General features: G+C 36.8%; 2 protein-coding genes and 1 long non-coding RNA gene across 5 annotated transcripts; 1 reads left to right on the top strand and 2 right to left on the bottom strand.

The window, feature by feature from the left end:
- Window positions 1–2575: 2575 nt before the first annotated feature.
- On the bottom strand, window positions 2576–8510 carry LOC143914462 (nardilysin-like). 2 transcript variants are annotated; one of them, XM_077434684.1, is made up of 3 exons: window positions 6549–8470; window positions 4923–6512; window positions 2576–4162 (listed from the first exon to the last, which is right to left on the bottom strand). In XM_077434684.1, the coding sequence occupies exons 1-2, from the start codon at window positions 8459–8461 to the stop codon at window positions 4928–4930; spliced, it is 3498 nt and encodes a 1165-aa protein (XP_077290810.1). In that variant the 5' UTR covers window positions 8462–8470; the 3' UTR covers window positions 2576–4162; window positions 4923–4927. The 2 variants fall into 2 exon arrangements, with proteins under 2 accessions (XP_077290810.1, XP_077290809.1); XM_077434683.1 differs by having other exon boundaries at window positions 4923–8510.
- Window positions 8511–11782: 3272 nt separating this feature from the next.
- On the top strand, window positions 11783–13137 carry Tapdelta (Translocon-associated protein delta). The gene is made up of 3 exons (XM_077434028.1): window positions 11783–12109; window positions 12294–12453; window positions 12540–13137. Exons 1-3 carry the CDS (start codon window positions 11855–11857, stop codon window positions 12638–12640), a joined length of 516 nt encoding a protein of 171 aa, XP_077290154.1. The 5' UTR covers window positions 11783–11854; the 3' UTR covers window positions 12641–13137.
- On the bottom strand, window positions 12728–15825 carry LOC143913976 (uncharacterized). Of its 2 annotated transcripts, none has more exons than XR_013260784.1 (5): window positions 15101–15825; window positions 14955–15027; window positions 14730–14866; window positions 14348–14575; window positions 12728–14150 (listed from the first exon to the last, which is right to left on the bottom strand). It is a non-coding gene; the product is annotated as an uncharacterized LOC143913976 (long non-coding RNA). The 2 variants fall into 2 exon arrangements; XR_013260785.1 differs by having other exon boundaries at window positions 14340–14575.
- Between the last annotated feature and the right edge of the window lie 2416 nt (window positions 15826–18241).

The raw sequence follows: 18241 nt of genomic DNA on the forward strand, positions 1-18241 counted from the left end.
AATGTGACTAATAATCCAATTACCAACTTAAATAATAAATTATATCTTTAACATTTCAACAATGACATTTGACGTTATTATGAATGCTTTAGAATTAAATAATGCGCTAAATTTGCTTGGTATTAAAAATAAATCCCGTTTCGGCGGACGAATGCGCCGAAACGGGATCCTATTGTCAATTTCTATTGTTAAAATTAAAAAAAAAGGTAAACAATAGAAACTGACAAAAGAAACCCATTTATTTCGGGCCGGCGCATTCACGCGCCTCACTTTAGTAATGAGAAATGAATAACGACAACTCTAAGAATGTGTTCAAAACAAAAAATGTGACTTTTTAACTCAATTTACTAGTCTAGTGACCTAATCACGAAAACTTAACCTCTCCATCTTACCTGGTACCAACTTACAGTTGAACTGTATTTTCAATTATAATATATTTTGACCAGTTGGAATGTAAATCGCCATATGAATCAACTTACGTAAGGTTAGACTGAATATTTTTATTTTACATCATAGAATATGAACACTCGCCTTTACATATCGCTCCAAAGCAACGAGTACACATTCAGCCCGGCGCATGATTTCATACATTTGCCCATATGGCGGCACTGTCACGCGTATCGGCATCAAATCACTTTATATAATGAGTTGTCCCTAAATCTTTAGAACTTTATAGGAATTTTAGTGTTGGGGTGCTCAATGAAGTGGAACCGTAAAATTATAGTCTGCTATAGTACTATCTGCGTGGCCGCCGGTGGTACAAACCGGGTTGAACGTGTTAAACAGTTACAATACAATCAATATACAATGCCAATTCATACAAAAACATCCACAGCGAAGTGTATGAAGAAATTTTAGCATTTTATAACCAAATTGGCGAACCTCAAGACGCTGAATAACTCGAGATTAGCAAGAGAGATAGGAAAGGAATTACCAATTCACAGGAACCGTTTCAATGAAAGTCAGAAAAATTGGCAAACTCTGATGAGAAACGATCATACTGGAGTCGGAAACCAAGGTTTGGCCAGCAGTGGGACTTGAAACCGTTACCATCTGCTCGAAATCATAAGGTTATATCCAAACTAGTCATATTTTACAACTGGAAGATACACTTCAACTGTTACATATATACAAAGGCACATAATCATTGATTTATTTATTTATTTAATAGTTTTGAACCATTGTGGCATTACAGGAAGAACCTAATGCGCCACAATGGCCTACATTTGAAAAAGATATAAAAACATGATATAAAAACAAGTAAACTGTAAATAAAGGAAAAAAGCAAAAGCAGAAAACATGGTAAAATAAAATAATAATAAAAAAGTAACAAAAGGAAAATAATACATCATTCAGAGAGAAAAAAAAATAACAAAAGGAAAATAATACATCATTCAGAGAGAAAAAAAAATAACAAAAGTGTAAAAATTAAAAATAAAATCCATAAATCCCATTCTTTGTTTACACTGAGTAAAATTAAAATAGTATATAAAAATGTACAAAGGAGAAAGAAAAAGTAAAATAAAATAAAACAAAATATGAATAAAAAATAAAATCACAGCGAGGTCCAAATGGAAGAGAGTAGATTAAGATTCCACTCATTCATCACATTCAAATTAAGAAAGTAATGATGAGCGCAGGTTACCAGATAAATATGTTAAGATAATATCCGACAATCTACGCTCCCCAAGGTGGAAAATATCACATTCAGGGACAGCAGCAACGATTTCATTGAGAAGTCGAATAGCTCTTGGAATAGGAGCCATTCGAAAAAGAACTGTGCGAGCAGCAGGTACAACCATCAAATGATGATGTCTACCACGCACATAATTATTAGGGACATAAAGTCCCAACTGTTCCAGCAACAACGGGCATGACGTATTACCACGCAATAGCTGGAGAACGAAACGAATTAACGAGAAGTTTCTCCGAAGTTCAAGGGAATTATACCCAAGCATGCCCAAAAGGAAAGGAGTAGGATAGAGATATGGGTAGTACCCATACTCTTTCTTATAAAGAAAAAGAAGAAATGCTTTTTGCACTTTTTCTATAAGAGAGTATTTTGCTTCATGCGGATTCCACACAATTGCATTATACTCTAGCTTACTTCTAACAAGCGAGTTGAAAAGCAAGCGAGAAGACAAGGGGTTGGAGAATAATCTAGCATATCTCAAGACAAATCCAAGTCGACGAAAGGAAACGTCAGCGATTGTCTTGATGTGGTCGTGAAAGGTGAATTGAGGATCAAAAGTGATACCCAAGTCGACCATTGATTCCACGCGCTTCAACAATACGGATCCAATGGAATATCCGTGACGTATAAATACACTAGATCCGCCCTCACGTGTTATACTTGTCTCCCTTTTGGCGTATGCAAAATACATGGCGCATGCAGTTTCTCTTAGTAGGTACCGCTGCGTCGTAGGGAAAAAAACCCAACTTCCCCGGTAATTAAACCCCCCGCACCCCTCAGTTAGTGAAGACAAGATCTCCGACCAAAATAACACGTCTGGGCTCATCTAGTGTATTATACATCAATGTACATAATATATAAAAATAAATAAAAACACAGGTTCACTTTAAAATTTTTATAATTTTAGTAAAGCTTTTGTTTTTTAAACACATATTACATATTTCGGTCTCACAACCTAGACATTTATACAGTATATAATATATTCGTACGATTGACAATTATAAAAATGATGGCATGAAGATAAATTTATGAAGGTCATTTATGAATGTCATTTATGTATGAATGTCATGTCATGATTACGTCAATTTATCCCTAAACATGTCCGCACGCAGAATATTGTGTATTTATCATATCGACTAGATGTATATATTAATAATAAATTCGAATTGAAACACTACGAGTACACATACACCAAATAACGTTTCGTATAGTATATATATATAATAAATAATAACTAACCCCGAACGAAAATTACAGTCACACAATATAAATATGCAACAAAATTCGACAATGCAAATTAGAACCAAATCAATAATGACATTATTCAATCGGCAGTCTTTATACGACGATACGGCACGATTTAAAAAATACATCAAATACAAGTTCACATCGAATTCCTAACATTAAATACTATGAAGAATCGGCCGATCAACGCTTACCCTGTACCACACCTGGAAATAACCTACTTCTCCCCATCAGCAACCGATGAAAAAGATCCGCACACCCGTCGACCAAGAAAAACACATACCATTTAATAATTAAACATTCAGATTTTAATTCAAAAAGAGCATGCACGGATGGGGCAAAAGTCACTTTTTGCATAATATATATATAGTCTCGTCTATATATTTGTCATTCTTGAATTGAAATAATTAAGCTTTATTAAAATAATTCGCTACAGTGAATTATTTTTAAAATAAAAAGTGACTTTTTCCCACCCTTTATATTAATATAATTGAGTAATATATTTATGTATTTAAATCCACACATGTAGTTATAATATAACGGCTATGAATATTGTAGACACTGAAACACATGTTATACATGTATTATATATTATAAGGGGTTTGATATCAGAGTTACGACAAATATGACGGCATCTATGCTTCCGACGGATTATCTAAACATTAAATTCTCTACGGACACATATATGTATTAATAATTTAAAATATTACGCTTCTTATTTCGCGATTAATAAATGCATCGTCGAAGTACATCAAGTTATGTAAACGCTTCGGGTATATACGAGTATATAAATTACGAAGCTCTGGTAGACCAAGTTATAAACGCTTCGGGTATACGGTGTATATGAAACGCGGCTCCATCACGATGAACACAATGGTGTCAGTCAAAGTGAGAGGACTTGATGATAGCATGAAGGTGGGACACGTTAAATATTGAAAGGGGGGGGACGTTGAAGATCTGTGCGATGAGGGATGCCGACAAGCCGACTGCTCTCCTGCCTAGTGGAAGGAATTGGGTCAGGTTTTGCACTAAGCAAGCGATGAAATGATCAAGGTTCAAAACATGAGTGGTCTTTATTGATGAGATTCTTCACATCGCTCCGCACGCCAATGATCACACGTTCAACACTTACGACGAATCTATCGGAAAACCAGTGCTTTGTTAATATTTTCAATGAAAACCTTGATGTTTTGAGCCTTGCTTTCCACCACCAGTCGACTGTGGCTGGAAAAAAAAAAGAAATAAAATAAATAAACACAATACAACACACCGTAAAAGGCTCAAACACGATACACTTGCTCACACTTTACCCATTACCGATACGACGGTCATATTTATATAAGAAGAATCGTTTCGTTCACCACAAATCAACTGAAAAACCTTTGTTTCGGCAGTGAAAATATTATATATACTATTTTACAAGGCTTTTATTAGTTTTTTCGCGTTGACATTCTAGCATTTTTGAGATTAGAAGACAAACTCCTAGAACCACATGTTCCTAGAACCAGTCGGTGACAATTCGGTGTACATCGTCATCAGTCAAAAGTTCCTTTGATTTCAGGAAAAGATGAAAGTCTCCGTGGCTTTCGATTGTATGAAGGATGATCCGATACCTACCTAAATGTTCTGATGCTTTTTGAGTGAATAAAATGCTTAAGAAAAGTATTCCAAAGCGTCAACGAAAAGTATGCCAACGATTCATAGTTAAAAATTGAGCATCGTATTAAATGAGCAGACTGCGAGCAAATAACACGTGACTGAGTTTAAAAAGAGGGCTAAAAAAAAAGTTCGATGTTGTTTGAAATGTTGACTCCGCTCGTCCGGAGACGTCAGACGCCTCCAGGATACTCCTCAAAATAATATAAACGTTTAGGTGGCTCTGCTGAGGTTTCGCAGACAGTAGCCAGAGAAGTAAGACAGTGCCAGAGTGGAAACGATAATGCTTAAACGGGTGAATATTTCTAGGAGCAACGGGATATCATACTTATATCAGGAACGTAAAAGGTCAAAAGCGGAGGAGCCGTCCTTCTCCGGAAACACGCTCAGCAACTTTTTAAACTCGGCCATATCTTTGATACAATCATTCGGATGCTCGACGATGTCCTTGTACTGGATGAGGTAGTCTTGCTGCTCGCAGATCTTGACCTTCTTGTGCACGTGCTCGGTGAGTTCGCTCCTGACTATCGGCTTGCATCCGACGATCTGCACCGACAGCTTTCTGCGATGCTTTTCGTCGGACTTGACCGCATATTCTAGCCACCACGCTGTGATGTCCTCCATGGTTAGACTCTTCAAGCACTCCACCTCCAGCTGCAGTTTGTTGTACTGGTATTCGGAGCTGGTGATCTCGCCCCAGTTGCGACGCACCTCGTCCTTCAGCTCGACGTCAACGCCGCTCTTCAACTTGATCAGAGCCGTCTTCGACTGTCCGAATGAGTCGGCCGACATCTCTTGCAAGGTCTTGTAAAACTTAACCATGAACGCTTCGATCCTCTCGTCTACATATCCAGTAGTGTATTTCTCGGCTTGCACGTTGACCGTAATCGAAAAGCCCAATACACCATTTGTGTAGCGCGTCATACATACGACATTATAGCCCAACTGTTCTTTGGTTCGCAGCGTGTTGAAAAGCGGTTCTTCCATCAACAAAATAATCATTTCGACGATGCAACAATTCCTAACGTCGCCCATGCCGTATTGATAGTAGTTAGTGACAACGCTGTTCACATCGGCGGGATTGAAAGACGATATACGGCAATATTTCTCACCCAACGGCATTTCGTGAACTAGAATCTTTGGCTTGCCTCTCTTGCTGATCGGCTTCCAGTTCATATTTTTCTGTACGGTATCGGCTATCTTCAACGCGTCCTCCTTCAAGAGGTTCCCTTGCATTAGCATTTTAATATACAGCTTCTCTTTGAAGCGCTCCCCGAAACCTTTCATATCTTCATACGTGACCGATTTCAAAGCTCTCAATTTATCCAAGATTGAACAATACGACACCATCAGCATCGACAGACGGACTTCCTTGACCAGCTTGTTCGGTTTCATCACCACGTTGTAATACGACTTGGCGTGTATGTCTTTGATAGCGTCGAACAAGTTCAATGTCAAGCCGTCGCTGTAATTGCTCAACATCTGCGTGATCTGGTCGACGACTGTCGGCAACGTTTGACTGAAACCATTCAATTTGAGCATGATACCCTTCTCTTCGGAGAACAGAGACCTGGAGAGGCCGGTCACGTCAGCGGCATATAATTTCTCAGTTAGAAGTTGGCTCAAAGCCGTACACCACAGATCCATCATACACGCTGTCTTCGCCGACTCATTCGCCAGTGGCGTTACAAAATATAAATACACAAAAGTGTACGGTAGATCGAAACGATAGTCTGGTTTGAACCAAACCTCCATCGAATCATCATTTCTGATCAGTTTCAAGCCGACTTTAGCTTCGGGCATAATGACCGTAACATGACTCGTTTGAGCTACGTCTCGACTTCCAGCAGCTTCCGTGCTAACGGTTAAAATAGATTCAGCTTCACCGTCAGTAGATATAGTACTGGCGGCTTCAGATCTAGCGTCGTCAGCCTTCTTCTTGGCTTCAACCAACGCATCGGGAGGCGGCGGGATCAGATCGAAACTATTCGGAATGAATCGATTGGCTTCCGGCAGATGAAATTCTCTCTCAGGCGCAATACTTTTCCATCGATCGAGTGTCCTCTTCATCAGTTGTACTTTTTTATATTCCGTGCCGAACCATTCCTCGACCAGGTCGTACTGTATCGGTTCGAGATAACTTTGAGACTGCAGCATAAGGTTGACGGTGTCTGGCGACATGGTGTTTATAACATACATTATCGCATCAGGATCATACTCGAACATGAGATCCTGTCCAGTCATGTAGTGTTGAGGCGGGAAATACTGCATATTTTCACACAATTGCTCGACGTTGTCATACGGCTGGGGTTCATCTTTGAATCTAAAGTTGATCTCGTCGATCCTTTTTATCTCATCGAAAATCCTCTCGTTCGGGCAGTCCCTCTTCAACATGTTGATGTAGCTGAAGACGGCGTCGAGTACTTTATCGACGTTCAACAGTCCCTCCTGTGTCAACACAATCGACAGGCTGAAGAAACTCATCAGCGAAGTGTGTTCGATACCGCCTTCCTCGACTCCGCAAGACAGACCGAGCGCCCACACCTTACGTTGAAGATATAAAAGAAGACTGCCGGTGCCCTCGTGGCCTATGATCCACGACACATACTGATGAGGCTTAGTCTTATAATCCCTGATGAAAGACCGCATACACCAAGTCAGCGTCAGATTGGACGTTTGCAGCATCGGTTTGACGTAGTAGAGCGCGTTGAACTCCCGACTGACGAGGTTCGGCGTGAAACCGTAATTTGAAAAATCGTCAGCCGGTAGGTTATTCGACGGTATTTGTCCAAAAGTGGCGACGACATATTTCTCCAACGTGTCCAGAGGGAATCTGGCCTGGACGGCGACGGTCATCCGATGCGCGCTGTAGTGCCGCTGTCGAAATTCATGAGCCTTCTTGTACAAGTCGGTATCGGACGGACCGATGGGGGGTGTGAGACTGCGACAGTTTCCCCACATGAAATTGCGTCCCGGATGTCCGAGCGGCAGGGTCGTCGCCAACAGTTGGTCCTTCCTGTTCCCGTCTAGGGGCAACGCCAGTGCGAACTCGGACTCGATGGCTTGTCGTTCGCGCTGCATAGCCTCCTGTTTCATGAGCGGGGCTACGAAAAACTGCGAAAACCTGTCCATAGCTTCGGCGAGATGATTCTCTTGAATTTCGAAATAGAATGTAGTCGTCTCGCAGTCGGTCTGCGCGTTGTCGAAGCCGCCCTTCTTCTTGATGAAAGCGTCGAAACCGTTCTCGATGGGATACTTCCTGCTGCCCATGAAGACCATGTGTTCGACAAAGTGGGCCATCCCTTGGATGTTGGGCGGGTCGCTGAAGCTGCCGGTGCCGACGCACAGCGAACACGCGGCCGCTTTGTTCTCCACGTGGCTGTCTTCGGCTTCGGCTTCGGCTTCAGCATCGGCTTCAGCACCGGCTTCAGCACCGGCCGAAGAGCCCGACGAGCTGGAAGAGTCGGAGCCGGAGCCAGAGCCGGAGCCGGAGCCAGAGCCGGAGCCAGAGCCGGAGCCGGAGCCGGAGCCGGAGCCTGAGCCTTCGCCTTCGCTGTCGGACGAGTCGGAGGAGCCGTCTTCGTTGTCACCATCGGGGGGGGCGGCGGCGGCGGCCTCGTCTTCGGGGGGCGCCGGTCTGGGGTCTGAAATCAGCAGCGCTGTCAGGCCGTTCTGCAGGCGGATCACTCGGTAGGACTTCTTATCGGATTCGGATTTGACCGGAGTCTCGAGAACCGTCACGGTCTCCGGCCGGTTGTTGGGGTTGGTGGGCATCACGAACCTCGTGGGGACATCTCTGGGCCCTTTTTGGCCCCCACGAAATAAGTGCAAGTTGGTATTCTTGAACGTAGGACCGCTCCTAGTCATAGCGAACAATGGACTGAGAAAACGACCGGCCACGAGGCGGCCCCCGGACAGAACTGACATGTACTTGACAGATTTTGGCCGTAACGAACACATCGCCCGCCATACCTCTCGTGCATTTCCCGTCTTAAAAACGATTTTTTGACATTTGACGTCGATATTAAATTCGCAATTATTCACAAACGACATTAACAAACCAATTTCAATACGATACATCAAAAAAATCTCCAAAAAGACACCATTTTTAATACCACATTTCAAAAATATATTTTTCGGGCAATAATGTCACCTCAGTGTATCGTGAAAATTATCGATTTGCCCGAAATGAGTCTCTTTAATTTAAAATTTGCATGTTGTATGTGTATTTATTGATATGTTTTTAGTGGGATTCTAGGATAGGGTGTGGCTCGGCTTTTCTGATTGGCTCAAACTAGATCTCGTCTATCTTTACATGCATACATAACGATCGATCACTGCAACTGTGCAGTTTTGGTCATATGATAATTTTTATTGCCTAAGTTCGCGTGCATTCAGAATACTTCGAGTATAGTGATCGTTCTTTTAGCCGGTGTATAGACGTTTTTATGGTTATGTTAAAAATATCCCATACGAAATGCAACAAGTGGTTTTGTCGAATTCGTTAACTTAAGAAATTGCATGCTACAAATATGTGGATAAAATTTATTTATTACGTAAATTTGTTCGTTTTCAAGACAAATAAGTAGTATTTACATTAAATTAAATTGAATATTTATCTACTTTTCATGATTTATTGTGCAATTGTTTTTAAGTTTCTTCAACTATTACCGTAGATTTGATTACTATTATAATAATGAAAATTCCAATTCACTTACAACATTGCCTTTAGAGTCAATACGGATTGACGAAAAAATACAGTTTACATAGTTTAAATAATGTTATCCATAATAATTAAGTAGGATATGTCCTACTTATTTAACTGATTTACTTTTCTTTGATATTTTTATAATTGAGTATGCAATTATTTCAGAATTTTCCCATGGAAGATGAAAGTTTTATTTGTACCCCTAGTTTATAATAAAAAAAAAAATATATATATATATATATATATATATATATATATATATATATATATATATATATATATATATATATATATATATATATGTAAATAAAAAATCAACGTTGTCAGTTTTTAAAAGTTGATCACCTGTGTATGCTGTGTGGTGTAGTAAATACATTTCATAATCATTTTAGTTTTTGTGCCAGCGCAAGTAAACCTTAGCTTAAAATTTACAAATACGTTGAAATGTCATTTTTTTACAAGGCTCTTCTATATTTTTATCATTTATTTTTTGAAGTCGATGCTATTTTTATTTGCGTTATTTTTTATTTTTGTCTTTGATAACTCCTTATTTATTGATTCATTCATCGTCAGACCCACAATTGTCTCATCTTCATCAGGATCGAAAAAAGTTTCTTCCAATTTTGGAATCATTAATACAAGAAAAATATACTCGCTTCATAGTAGGTTTATCGTTGAACAAGCGTTCACCTCTTTTAAACCAATTTGAATAACGTTTTGATTTAAAAAAATTTACCGGCATTGGAGATAAGAATCCAGACAGAAAGCCTAATATGAATATACGTGATTTCGAATAAAGAGGACTTTCTTGACTTATTGCTATTTCAAAAATTTCTAATATTTCTTATGTAGTAAAATTTTATTGAAAAATGTTTTTATCAGGACTTCGAACTGGAACTGGAATGTTATATTTTGCCGGATCGAAAGCCGGAACCGAACCGAAAAAATATATTGATTTTTTGGTTCGCCAACCTTTAAGGTTGGATGGTTGGTATTACATAGTTATTGATTGAAACACCAATTCGAGAAGCATGTGTATGTATTGGGGTTTCTGACCTGAGTTGACCCGGGCCAGACATTCCCGGGAATTCATAGAATTTATGTTGTCCTTTGTCCCGGGAATTCTTATCTCGTTTTTCTTATCTAATTCTATCATCCCGGGAATTGGATTTAAAAAAATCTTGAAAAATTACAACATTTTCTCGTCTGAAATAATAAATCAAATACACAAAGAATTGTAAAATATTCTCAAAAGGTTTGTTATTTAGCACTAAGTACAGCGCATTCCCCGGACGTGGAAATTTTATATAATGGCCAAAATCGTTTCTTATAATTCTATTTTTGGAAAATCTCAACACCGAAGGACTTGATCTTACCAATGAATTATTCCAAGAATTGAAAATTAAAATCGAAGTAAGAGGAAGCCTTAAACTTGATTTTTTTAAAACAAATTTTAAATAATTATAATTTTATACCGAACAATACATTCTTGAGTTTTGTAATAAAAGTGAATTTGTATCCTACAGTGAAACTATAATATTATGAATCGAGTATATTCTTCTTGTATTGACGATTCCACAATGGTAGAAACTGTTTTAAATTCGGATGAAGATGAAACAATTGTGTGTTATAAAATATACATACTGACAGGATGCTGTTGTTTTTCATTTGAAATATTTGTGTCCAACTCAAGACGCAAATAAATCTTTTACGATCGTTTGACATATTTCGACATACACATTTCTCATAATTATACATAATGTATCATTTTAAGAATTTACGGCTATACCATACAGTGCAGCATAGACTTTGATTTCGGAGTGTGACGCCGGGGTATCATAAAAGTACCATAAAACATTCTAAAGTATGGTAGAAAATATCTTTTTAATACAAATGAAAACATTTTAAAAAATCAAAATTTAATCACTCGGAGTCGAACCAAAAATCGAAAAAATCATTATTTTTTCCGGAACCGAACCGATATATATTTTTTTACTTGAACCGGAACGAAAAAAGTCCTGGTTTATCTTTAATGGTTTCCCATTTGCTTTCTAGAACGGATAGAATGAAGAATGGGAATGGATAAAGATTTCGGCTGATCAGCTGGATTTTTCTTGTTGACAATTTTACATGAAACCATTTCAATGATTATTTAGTCAGATAAAGTTGTATATGTTGCCAACGAGAGATATTCTTATCAAGAAAATCGATTTCGACTGGAATTATCATTACCAGCCCTCATTAGATGCTGAGCCAATGACATGCCCTATTGGTCAATATGTATAACTTTACATATTTATAAAAAAAAACGAAATACTACATATGTAGTATAACGTTTATGTATTTATAAATAGGGTTTTCAAATACAAAGTTTCAAAACAAATAAGAGAGGCAGCTTAATTCGAATTTATTTACCAATGAGCAAATTCTAAAAGTTGAATTGTAGTGAAAGTATTTCGAAAGCAAAATTGAGCCACGTCAGATGATGGTCGTAGTTCGTCGTGTTGTGTGTTGATTCACGACATCCACGTCGGGCCGCGTCAGTCGTCAAAATGCATTCGTACGCATTGGTTGTGTTGTCGTTAGCGGCGCTGGCTTTCCAGGGGGCTGCGGCCTGCCAGGGGGCGACGGCCACCGTGTCCGCCTTCAGCGGCCGAGACTCGGCCGTGATATCGGCAGTGCCTTTCATCGCCGAAGTGTCGCTCACCTGCACCGGCGGGGACTCAACGGGGGCCCCCGGCACCCTCTACGCCCGCATCGGCCAACGCACCCTTCCAGCCGCCAGGGTACCCAACAACAAATACCAGGTACGTTCACACCCATACTAAAAATCTTTTCTATTTTCAATTCACATCTTCCACATGTGCCAACACTTCCTTTCATCAATGGAAAGTCTTTTGAATTTCAAAACAAACTCATTCATTCAATTCGTATTGATATCGATGACATACTCGAAACGATGTGTCTAATTGCAATTTCTTTTCATTTCAGATTTCTTGGACTGAAGAGTTATCAGAAGCGGCAAGCGGCAACCGAGAGATCCATCTGTACACCGAGGCCGGATACACCGCTCTAAGGAAAGCTATGCGATCTGATCAAGACATATCGTCGGTGCCTAGTCTCGTCACAGTAGTAGTACCACATTCTACAGGTAAATCTCGGTTCAATTATTATAATCTTGAACGTTCTACATATATCCAAATTGCTTGCCTTTACAATGATAAATGTCTGTTACAGGTTACAGTGGTCCGTGGATCAATTCTGAAGTCATGGCGGCAATTATGTCCATCGTCGTCGCATACATTGCTCTCACCAACAAAAGTAGATTATTGTCATAGATATATTTGTATTTAATTGTTAAGTTATTATTTTCAAATTATTTATGTATGGATTTTATAATAAAATAAATGCATAAAAATTGTTTTCATTTCAATGTTATTGAATTATTATAATAATGGCATGGATCATGTGACCGAGAGAATAAGAAAAAGAATTGTAAAATTGCACAAGAAAAACCATGGATGAAGCGAGGAAAATTAAGTTATATGTATAGTAGTGATTTTATCCGGCTTTGCCCGGTATTTGTAATATAAACCGCTTGAACATGGATAATCTAAGAGTAAACATTTTATTAAATTTATTTGAATAGTTTTATTCATTTATTTTTTTATTAATTTGACGTCACGGATTGCACGAACCAAACAAACAAACATACATACATACAAAGTCTCTTTCGAAATTATATATTAGATAGATGATCGTTGCTTGGTACATAAAATAAAATATAAGCGTGTTAGAGAAGCCTTCACCCAGTATTAGATAGAGAATGATACACAATAATAAAAAAATATACCGCTTTTACTGTAAATTCAATATTGCTATGATCTAATCCCCCTACTGAAGTGTCGATGCTTACTTTATGCCGATGATCTTAAGGTTTTCAATCCTATAAATAGTGAGTCGGATTGCTTAAAATTACAATCCGACATTGATATAATATCTGAATGGTGTAATGTAAACCTTATGCATCTCAATATTTCTAAATGCTTCTCATTGACACTTTCCAGAAATCGTAACCTAATTGACTTTACTTACAATATTAATAACGTAGATCGTATAGCAAAAAATTGTGCCAGAGACTTAGGTATACTTATAGATTCCAAACTATCATTTAATGAACATATTAATCATATTGTTACTAAATCTTATAAACTCTTGGGATTTATTTGCCGAGTTGCGAAGCCTTTTAAGGCTTCGTAGTAATATGGAGTATGCCTCAATCATATGGTCTCCCTATTACCAAACTCACATTGAGCATTTAGAAACAATCCAGAAGCGTTTTTTGCGCCATTTATCCTATAAGACTGGTCTTAAAAAACTTACCATCTTATAATGACAGACTTTCTTTTTTCCATATTGCAAGTTTGTCTCAGCGTAGAAGGGTTTCTGATTTGTTAATTTTATATAAGATTGCTAATGGTATTCTTGACACATCTGTTTTAAGTGAGATTAATTTTAACGTTAATGCCCGATTCACCAGATGCACAAATCTTTTTTATCCACCAATTTGTCAAAGCAACACCTCTTTCAATAGTGCAATCGTTCATATATGCCGTATTTACGATAGCTTAGATGATTGTCCTGACCTCTTTAGTGACTCTTTTAGTATTTTTAGGACAAATGTGAAGAAAATAATATGTGGTTGATTTGCTTCTTCATCCTTATAGTCTTTCTTTTTCTTTTTCTTTTTTACTTTATCTGTATCTTTTTCTTTATCTGTTTCTTTTCTTTTTTTTAAATCTTGATGTCTTTGTAATTTTACTTTTTTATATCACCATGTGGTGTTCACTGTAAATGAAATATTATATTTTTATTTATGTTTATTATTATTTTTTTGTCTCATTATACAACTTTCTTTTTATATTTTATTCTGTATGTGTGCCTATTTAAATAAAATAAAATAAAATAAAAATAAAAATTGCAATTTTTTATATATATTTAACATGAATAATTTTTATATTATAAAAAATCACTTACACACATACTTAGGTACTATTTGGCAAAACTGCATCAGATTGTAAATTCCAGTATCACTATCAGGTGCCCACTTTTATTATGACTTGAGCTGAATATGCAGATGAATGCTTCTCGTGTCGTAATCTTATACATGGACATCAAAGACTTAAGTTTCATTGTCATAATTTACTTTGTGAATATATTTTTCATTTATTGTTGTTTAATTTTTTGGAGCAGAAACACATTTTAGTCAGGAACTAGGGACAAAATTACATTCAATAATAATCCAATGAGAAATATACGTTTTCTTAGAGCTAGCCCACCATTTATCTCTGATTACATATTGGATTTAAATATTTCCAATTCATTGCCTTTTCTAAGCTCAAATTATTTAGTATTTAAAATCTATACCTGTTGATAAATTTAATAGATACAATTGTAGAAGCTTTCATTATTCTGAATAAGTTTTGGTAATGTATGAATAGTCTATAAGCTCCTCAGGACAACATTGTTGATTAATGTTATCACAATCACCGCCACTTGAGAATCTGGAAATTATTCAATACAATTTAGTGGGCAAAAAATAAATAATGATCAACACATGTAAAAGTTATTATTAAATATGTATTATTTTACTGCAGAGCAAAGCGGCACATTTGTGGATAAATACACAGTCCATTGCCCCCATCGTTGTATGTACATGGCAAATCTGTGGAGCACATTTGATTCTTCCCATTTCATTGTCATTGTGGATCAATATAAATGTATATATCAATACTTACATGTATCGTTTTCTACCGACTTTTCAGTGACTACTTCCGAGTCTATATTAGATATACTGAAGCATATTACTTGGTAAGACAGCAATAACAAAATGGGCAAAGTTGCAATACGATACATAATGACTATTCAAATCAAAACACAACTTTATAATTATAAGGCGCTTCACGAACTGAACTCCCAAGTTGGATTTATCGATTTAGTATAAATAATCAGTGAGTTTATATTTTTGAACTCGAGGTTATCTTATGTATATGAATTATAATACATTTGTATTGTGCATAATGGTCAATATATACATATGTAGTTCTATCATTTTGTATACAAAAAATTTGTCAAATCAAATAATTCCAATAAAAAGTAGCTATTCAATATTTGTTTTATTATCTTTAGATATTATTTCCATGGAACTGAAGTCAATGTTTTGATAATAATAACTGTTTTTATGAATAATGCATACAGTCCGAAAAATCTTATTTGACTCGTCTGTATGTCTGAAAGCAATGGGTTTTATTAAAACCAAACTTCTTGTGCAAATATCTATTAAAAAAATTGGTGATCGGATAAATGCACAAGAAAACCGCACTCTCGAGACATCCAAATTTTCAAAGATGCTCAAGAAGAACTAACGCAATAAAATTCGGTTCGGTGATTACTAGTCAAATGTGAACCGGTCACAGGACAACCGGTCGCTCTAGATCTGTCACACGTGATCACCCGTCACACTAAAACTGGTCACGAGAAAACTGGTCACACCCTAAAACTGGTCACACCCTAAAACTGGTCACACCCTAAAATCGGTCAACCAGTTTTCTCGTGACCGATTTTAGGGTGTGACCAGTTTTCTCGTGACCAGTTTTAGTGTGACGGGTGACTGGTTTACATATGACTAGTAGTCCGTTTACCATAAAATTCCACAAAAATCGGCAAGGGGTGTTTGTATGTTATCCAAAGGTGGTAACCCTTTTTTGTGGAATTCTATTGCGTAAGTTCTTCTTGAGCGCCTTTAAATATTAGGATTTCTCGAAAGTGCGCCAGTATTTAGTGCATTCTTCCGGGAACCGAAATATATATTACATATCTGTTACCGAGAGTTGGCGCGAACAAATGAGCTTGTGTTGTGTCGGTGAAAAGGTGTATAGCATGCTGTCACACTTCATTCAATAATAAAGAGACGCTCTGTCCCTTTCGAGCGCTTTTGTCTGAGTACGAGAACGCGCCAACTCTCAGTAATAGAACTGTAGCGAAATGCTATGTTCAATTAGAAAATTCAAAACTACTACACTATTAGCAAAAGCGTACATATCCCTCATAGAGCCTTGGTAAATGAAATAAAGTATTGATGCGAAGTATTAAAATTCCAATCACATTTGTTGCATTTTATTTATTCATTCTCTACAACATTGTATATACAGGGACACAGGAGACGTTCACAACGATACACTGTACAATTAAAAATGTTACTATTCAAAGTGCAATACGGAAAAATTAAATTAAAAAAAAAATTCGTGCACACATACTATGCATATGATACAAAAAAATAAAATTAAAACATAGATACATATTTATATAGAATACGTCGAACAAGTTCCAAATATGAAATACACATACAAACTATATTTCTTCACAATCGGTTGATTTGAATATTTGATATACATAATAATAATACGATCGTTCAACTATGTCTACGTTTCAAAAATATAAATATGACTAATTTATGCTTAAATTTAGATGTAAATGATGTTTCATTTGAAATGTGTAAACTTACAGATACTAAGATTATAAATATTATACATGTTTGAAATGATAGTTTACTGTTATATGACATTTATTGTATTCAATTGTGCCACTAAATACTATAAGAGGAATTGTAAAATTATATTTTTATATTTTAGGTACAGATGTGAGTATACATGTATGTATGAAATGTACCCAGAGAAATGTAATAATTATAGAAGGGGCTTTAGGCGTCATAGTGTTAGAAGACTTCAGTATGGCTATCGCCATACTTAATTAGCTTCCGCCACAGTTGTCTTTGGTGTGCATTGTGCAACTTTTAACGATGCATTTTCCCATATTGCAAGTAATATGAACAAATGTTTATCAGACATACGTCGAACACCAAACACTACACATGACTGTGGTGGAAACTAATTAAGTATGGCGATAGCCATACCGCAATCTTACAACACTATGACGCCTAAAGCCACTAATATTATTATTAAATTTCTCTGAATGTATATTTGTTGCACTGATTTATATGTATAATATGGTTTTACGACGAAACGACTAACGACACAACGTCCACGACAAAATGATTACGCGACTAAATGGTTACGAATAAAATTTTGAAATGTGTAATCAACGTTTCAAAAATGTAATCAACATCATACGTAAACAAGAAGACGAGTAAACACCCTTAAATTTTATGATTGGACTATGGATACACAAATACTATTTGAATTATTATAAAAACAAAGACATTATCCATTTCATTTGACGACTCAGATTTCTTATTAGTAGAAAGAATTCGAAAACTCTTATGATAGAGTTTGGTTATTATTAAATATGATTAAACTTCGATTAGTATGGCTTTTTCTAATATTTATTTATTAATCTGTCAAAGGAAATGTATAGATCTTTTTCACCAAACGTTATCTTGAATTCTTGTACGCTTTTTTCGTTTTAAATCATTTTTGAACGTATGAATGTTTTGTGTATGAACATGATGTCGCGTAATCATTTTGTCGTGGACGTTGTGTCGTTAGACGTTTTGTCCGTAGACCATTCGTCGTGACACCGTATAATATAACCCAAATCGTTTTGCCAATGGGAAGCATTCACAATATACTGGCTTATAAATATGAGTGTATATTAGTAGGACCCAAACCACTAGCTGATCGAGTCTATCGCGATGGCCTCTTATGATATCCATATCAATACATACATACATATGTACATATATTATACCTTTTTTCAGTAAACTTGGCAGCAGGATGAAAATATAGCATTAATATTAGTTAGCTAAGATGTTCTGACCACAAGTCCCATAGTGGTCTTGCTCCTTCACTACATTTCCACCCTCATATTTAATCGTCCAGAGGGACAATTATTCTAACCAGTAGGGTTGACTAAAAATAATC

The sequence above is a fragment of the Arctopsyche grandis genome, chromosome 7 (assembly GCF_051622035.1).
Source record: "Arctopsyche grandis isolate Sample6627 chromosome 7, ASM5162203v2, whole genome shotgun sequence".
Classification (NCBI taxonomy): Eukaryota; Metazoa; Arthropoda; class Insecta; order Trichoptera; family Hydropsychidae; genus Arctopsyche; species Arctopsyche grandis.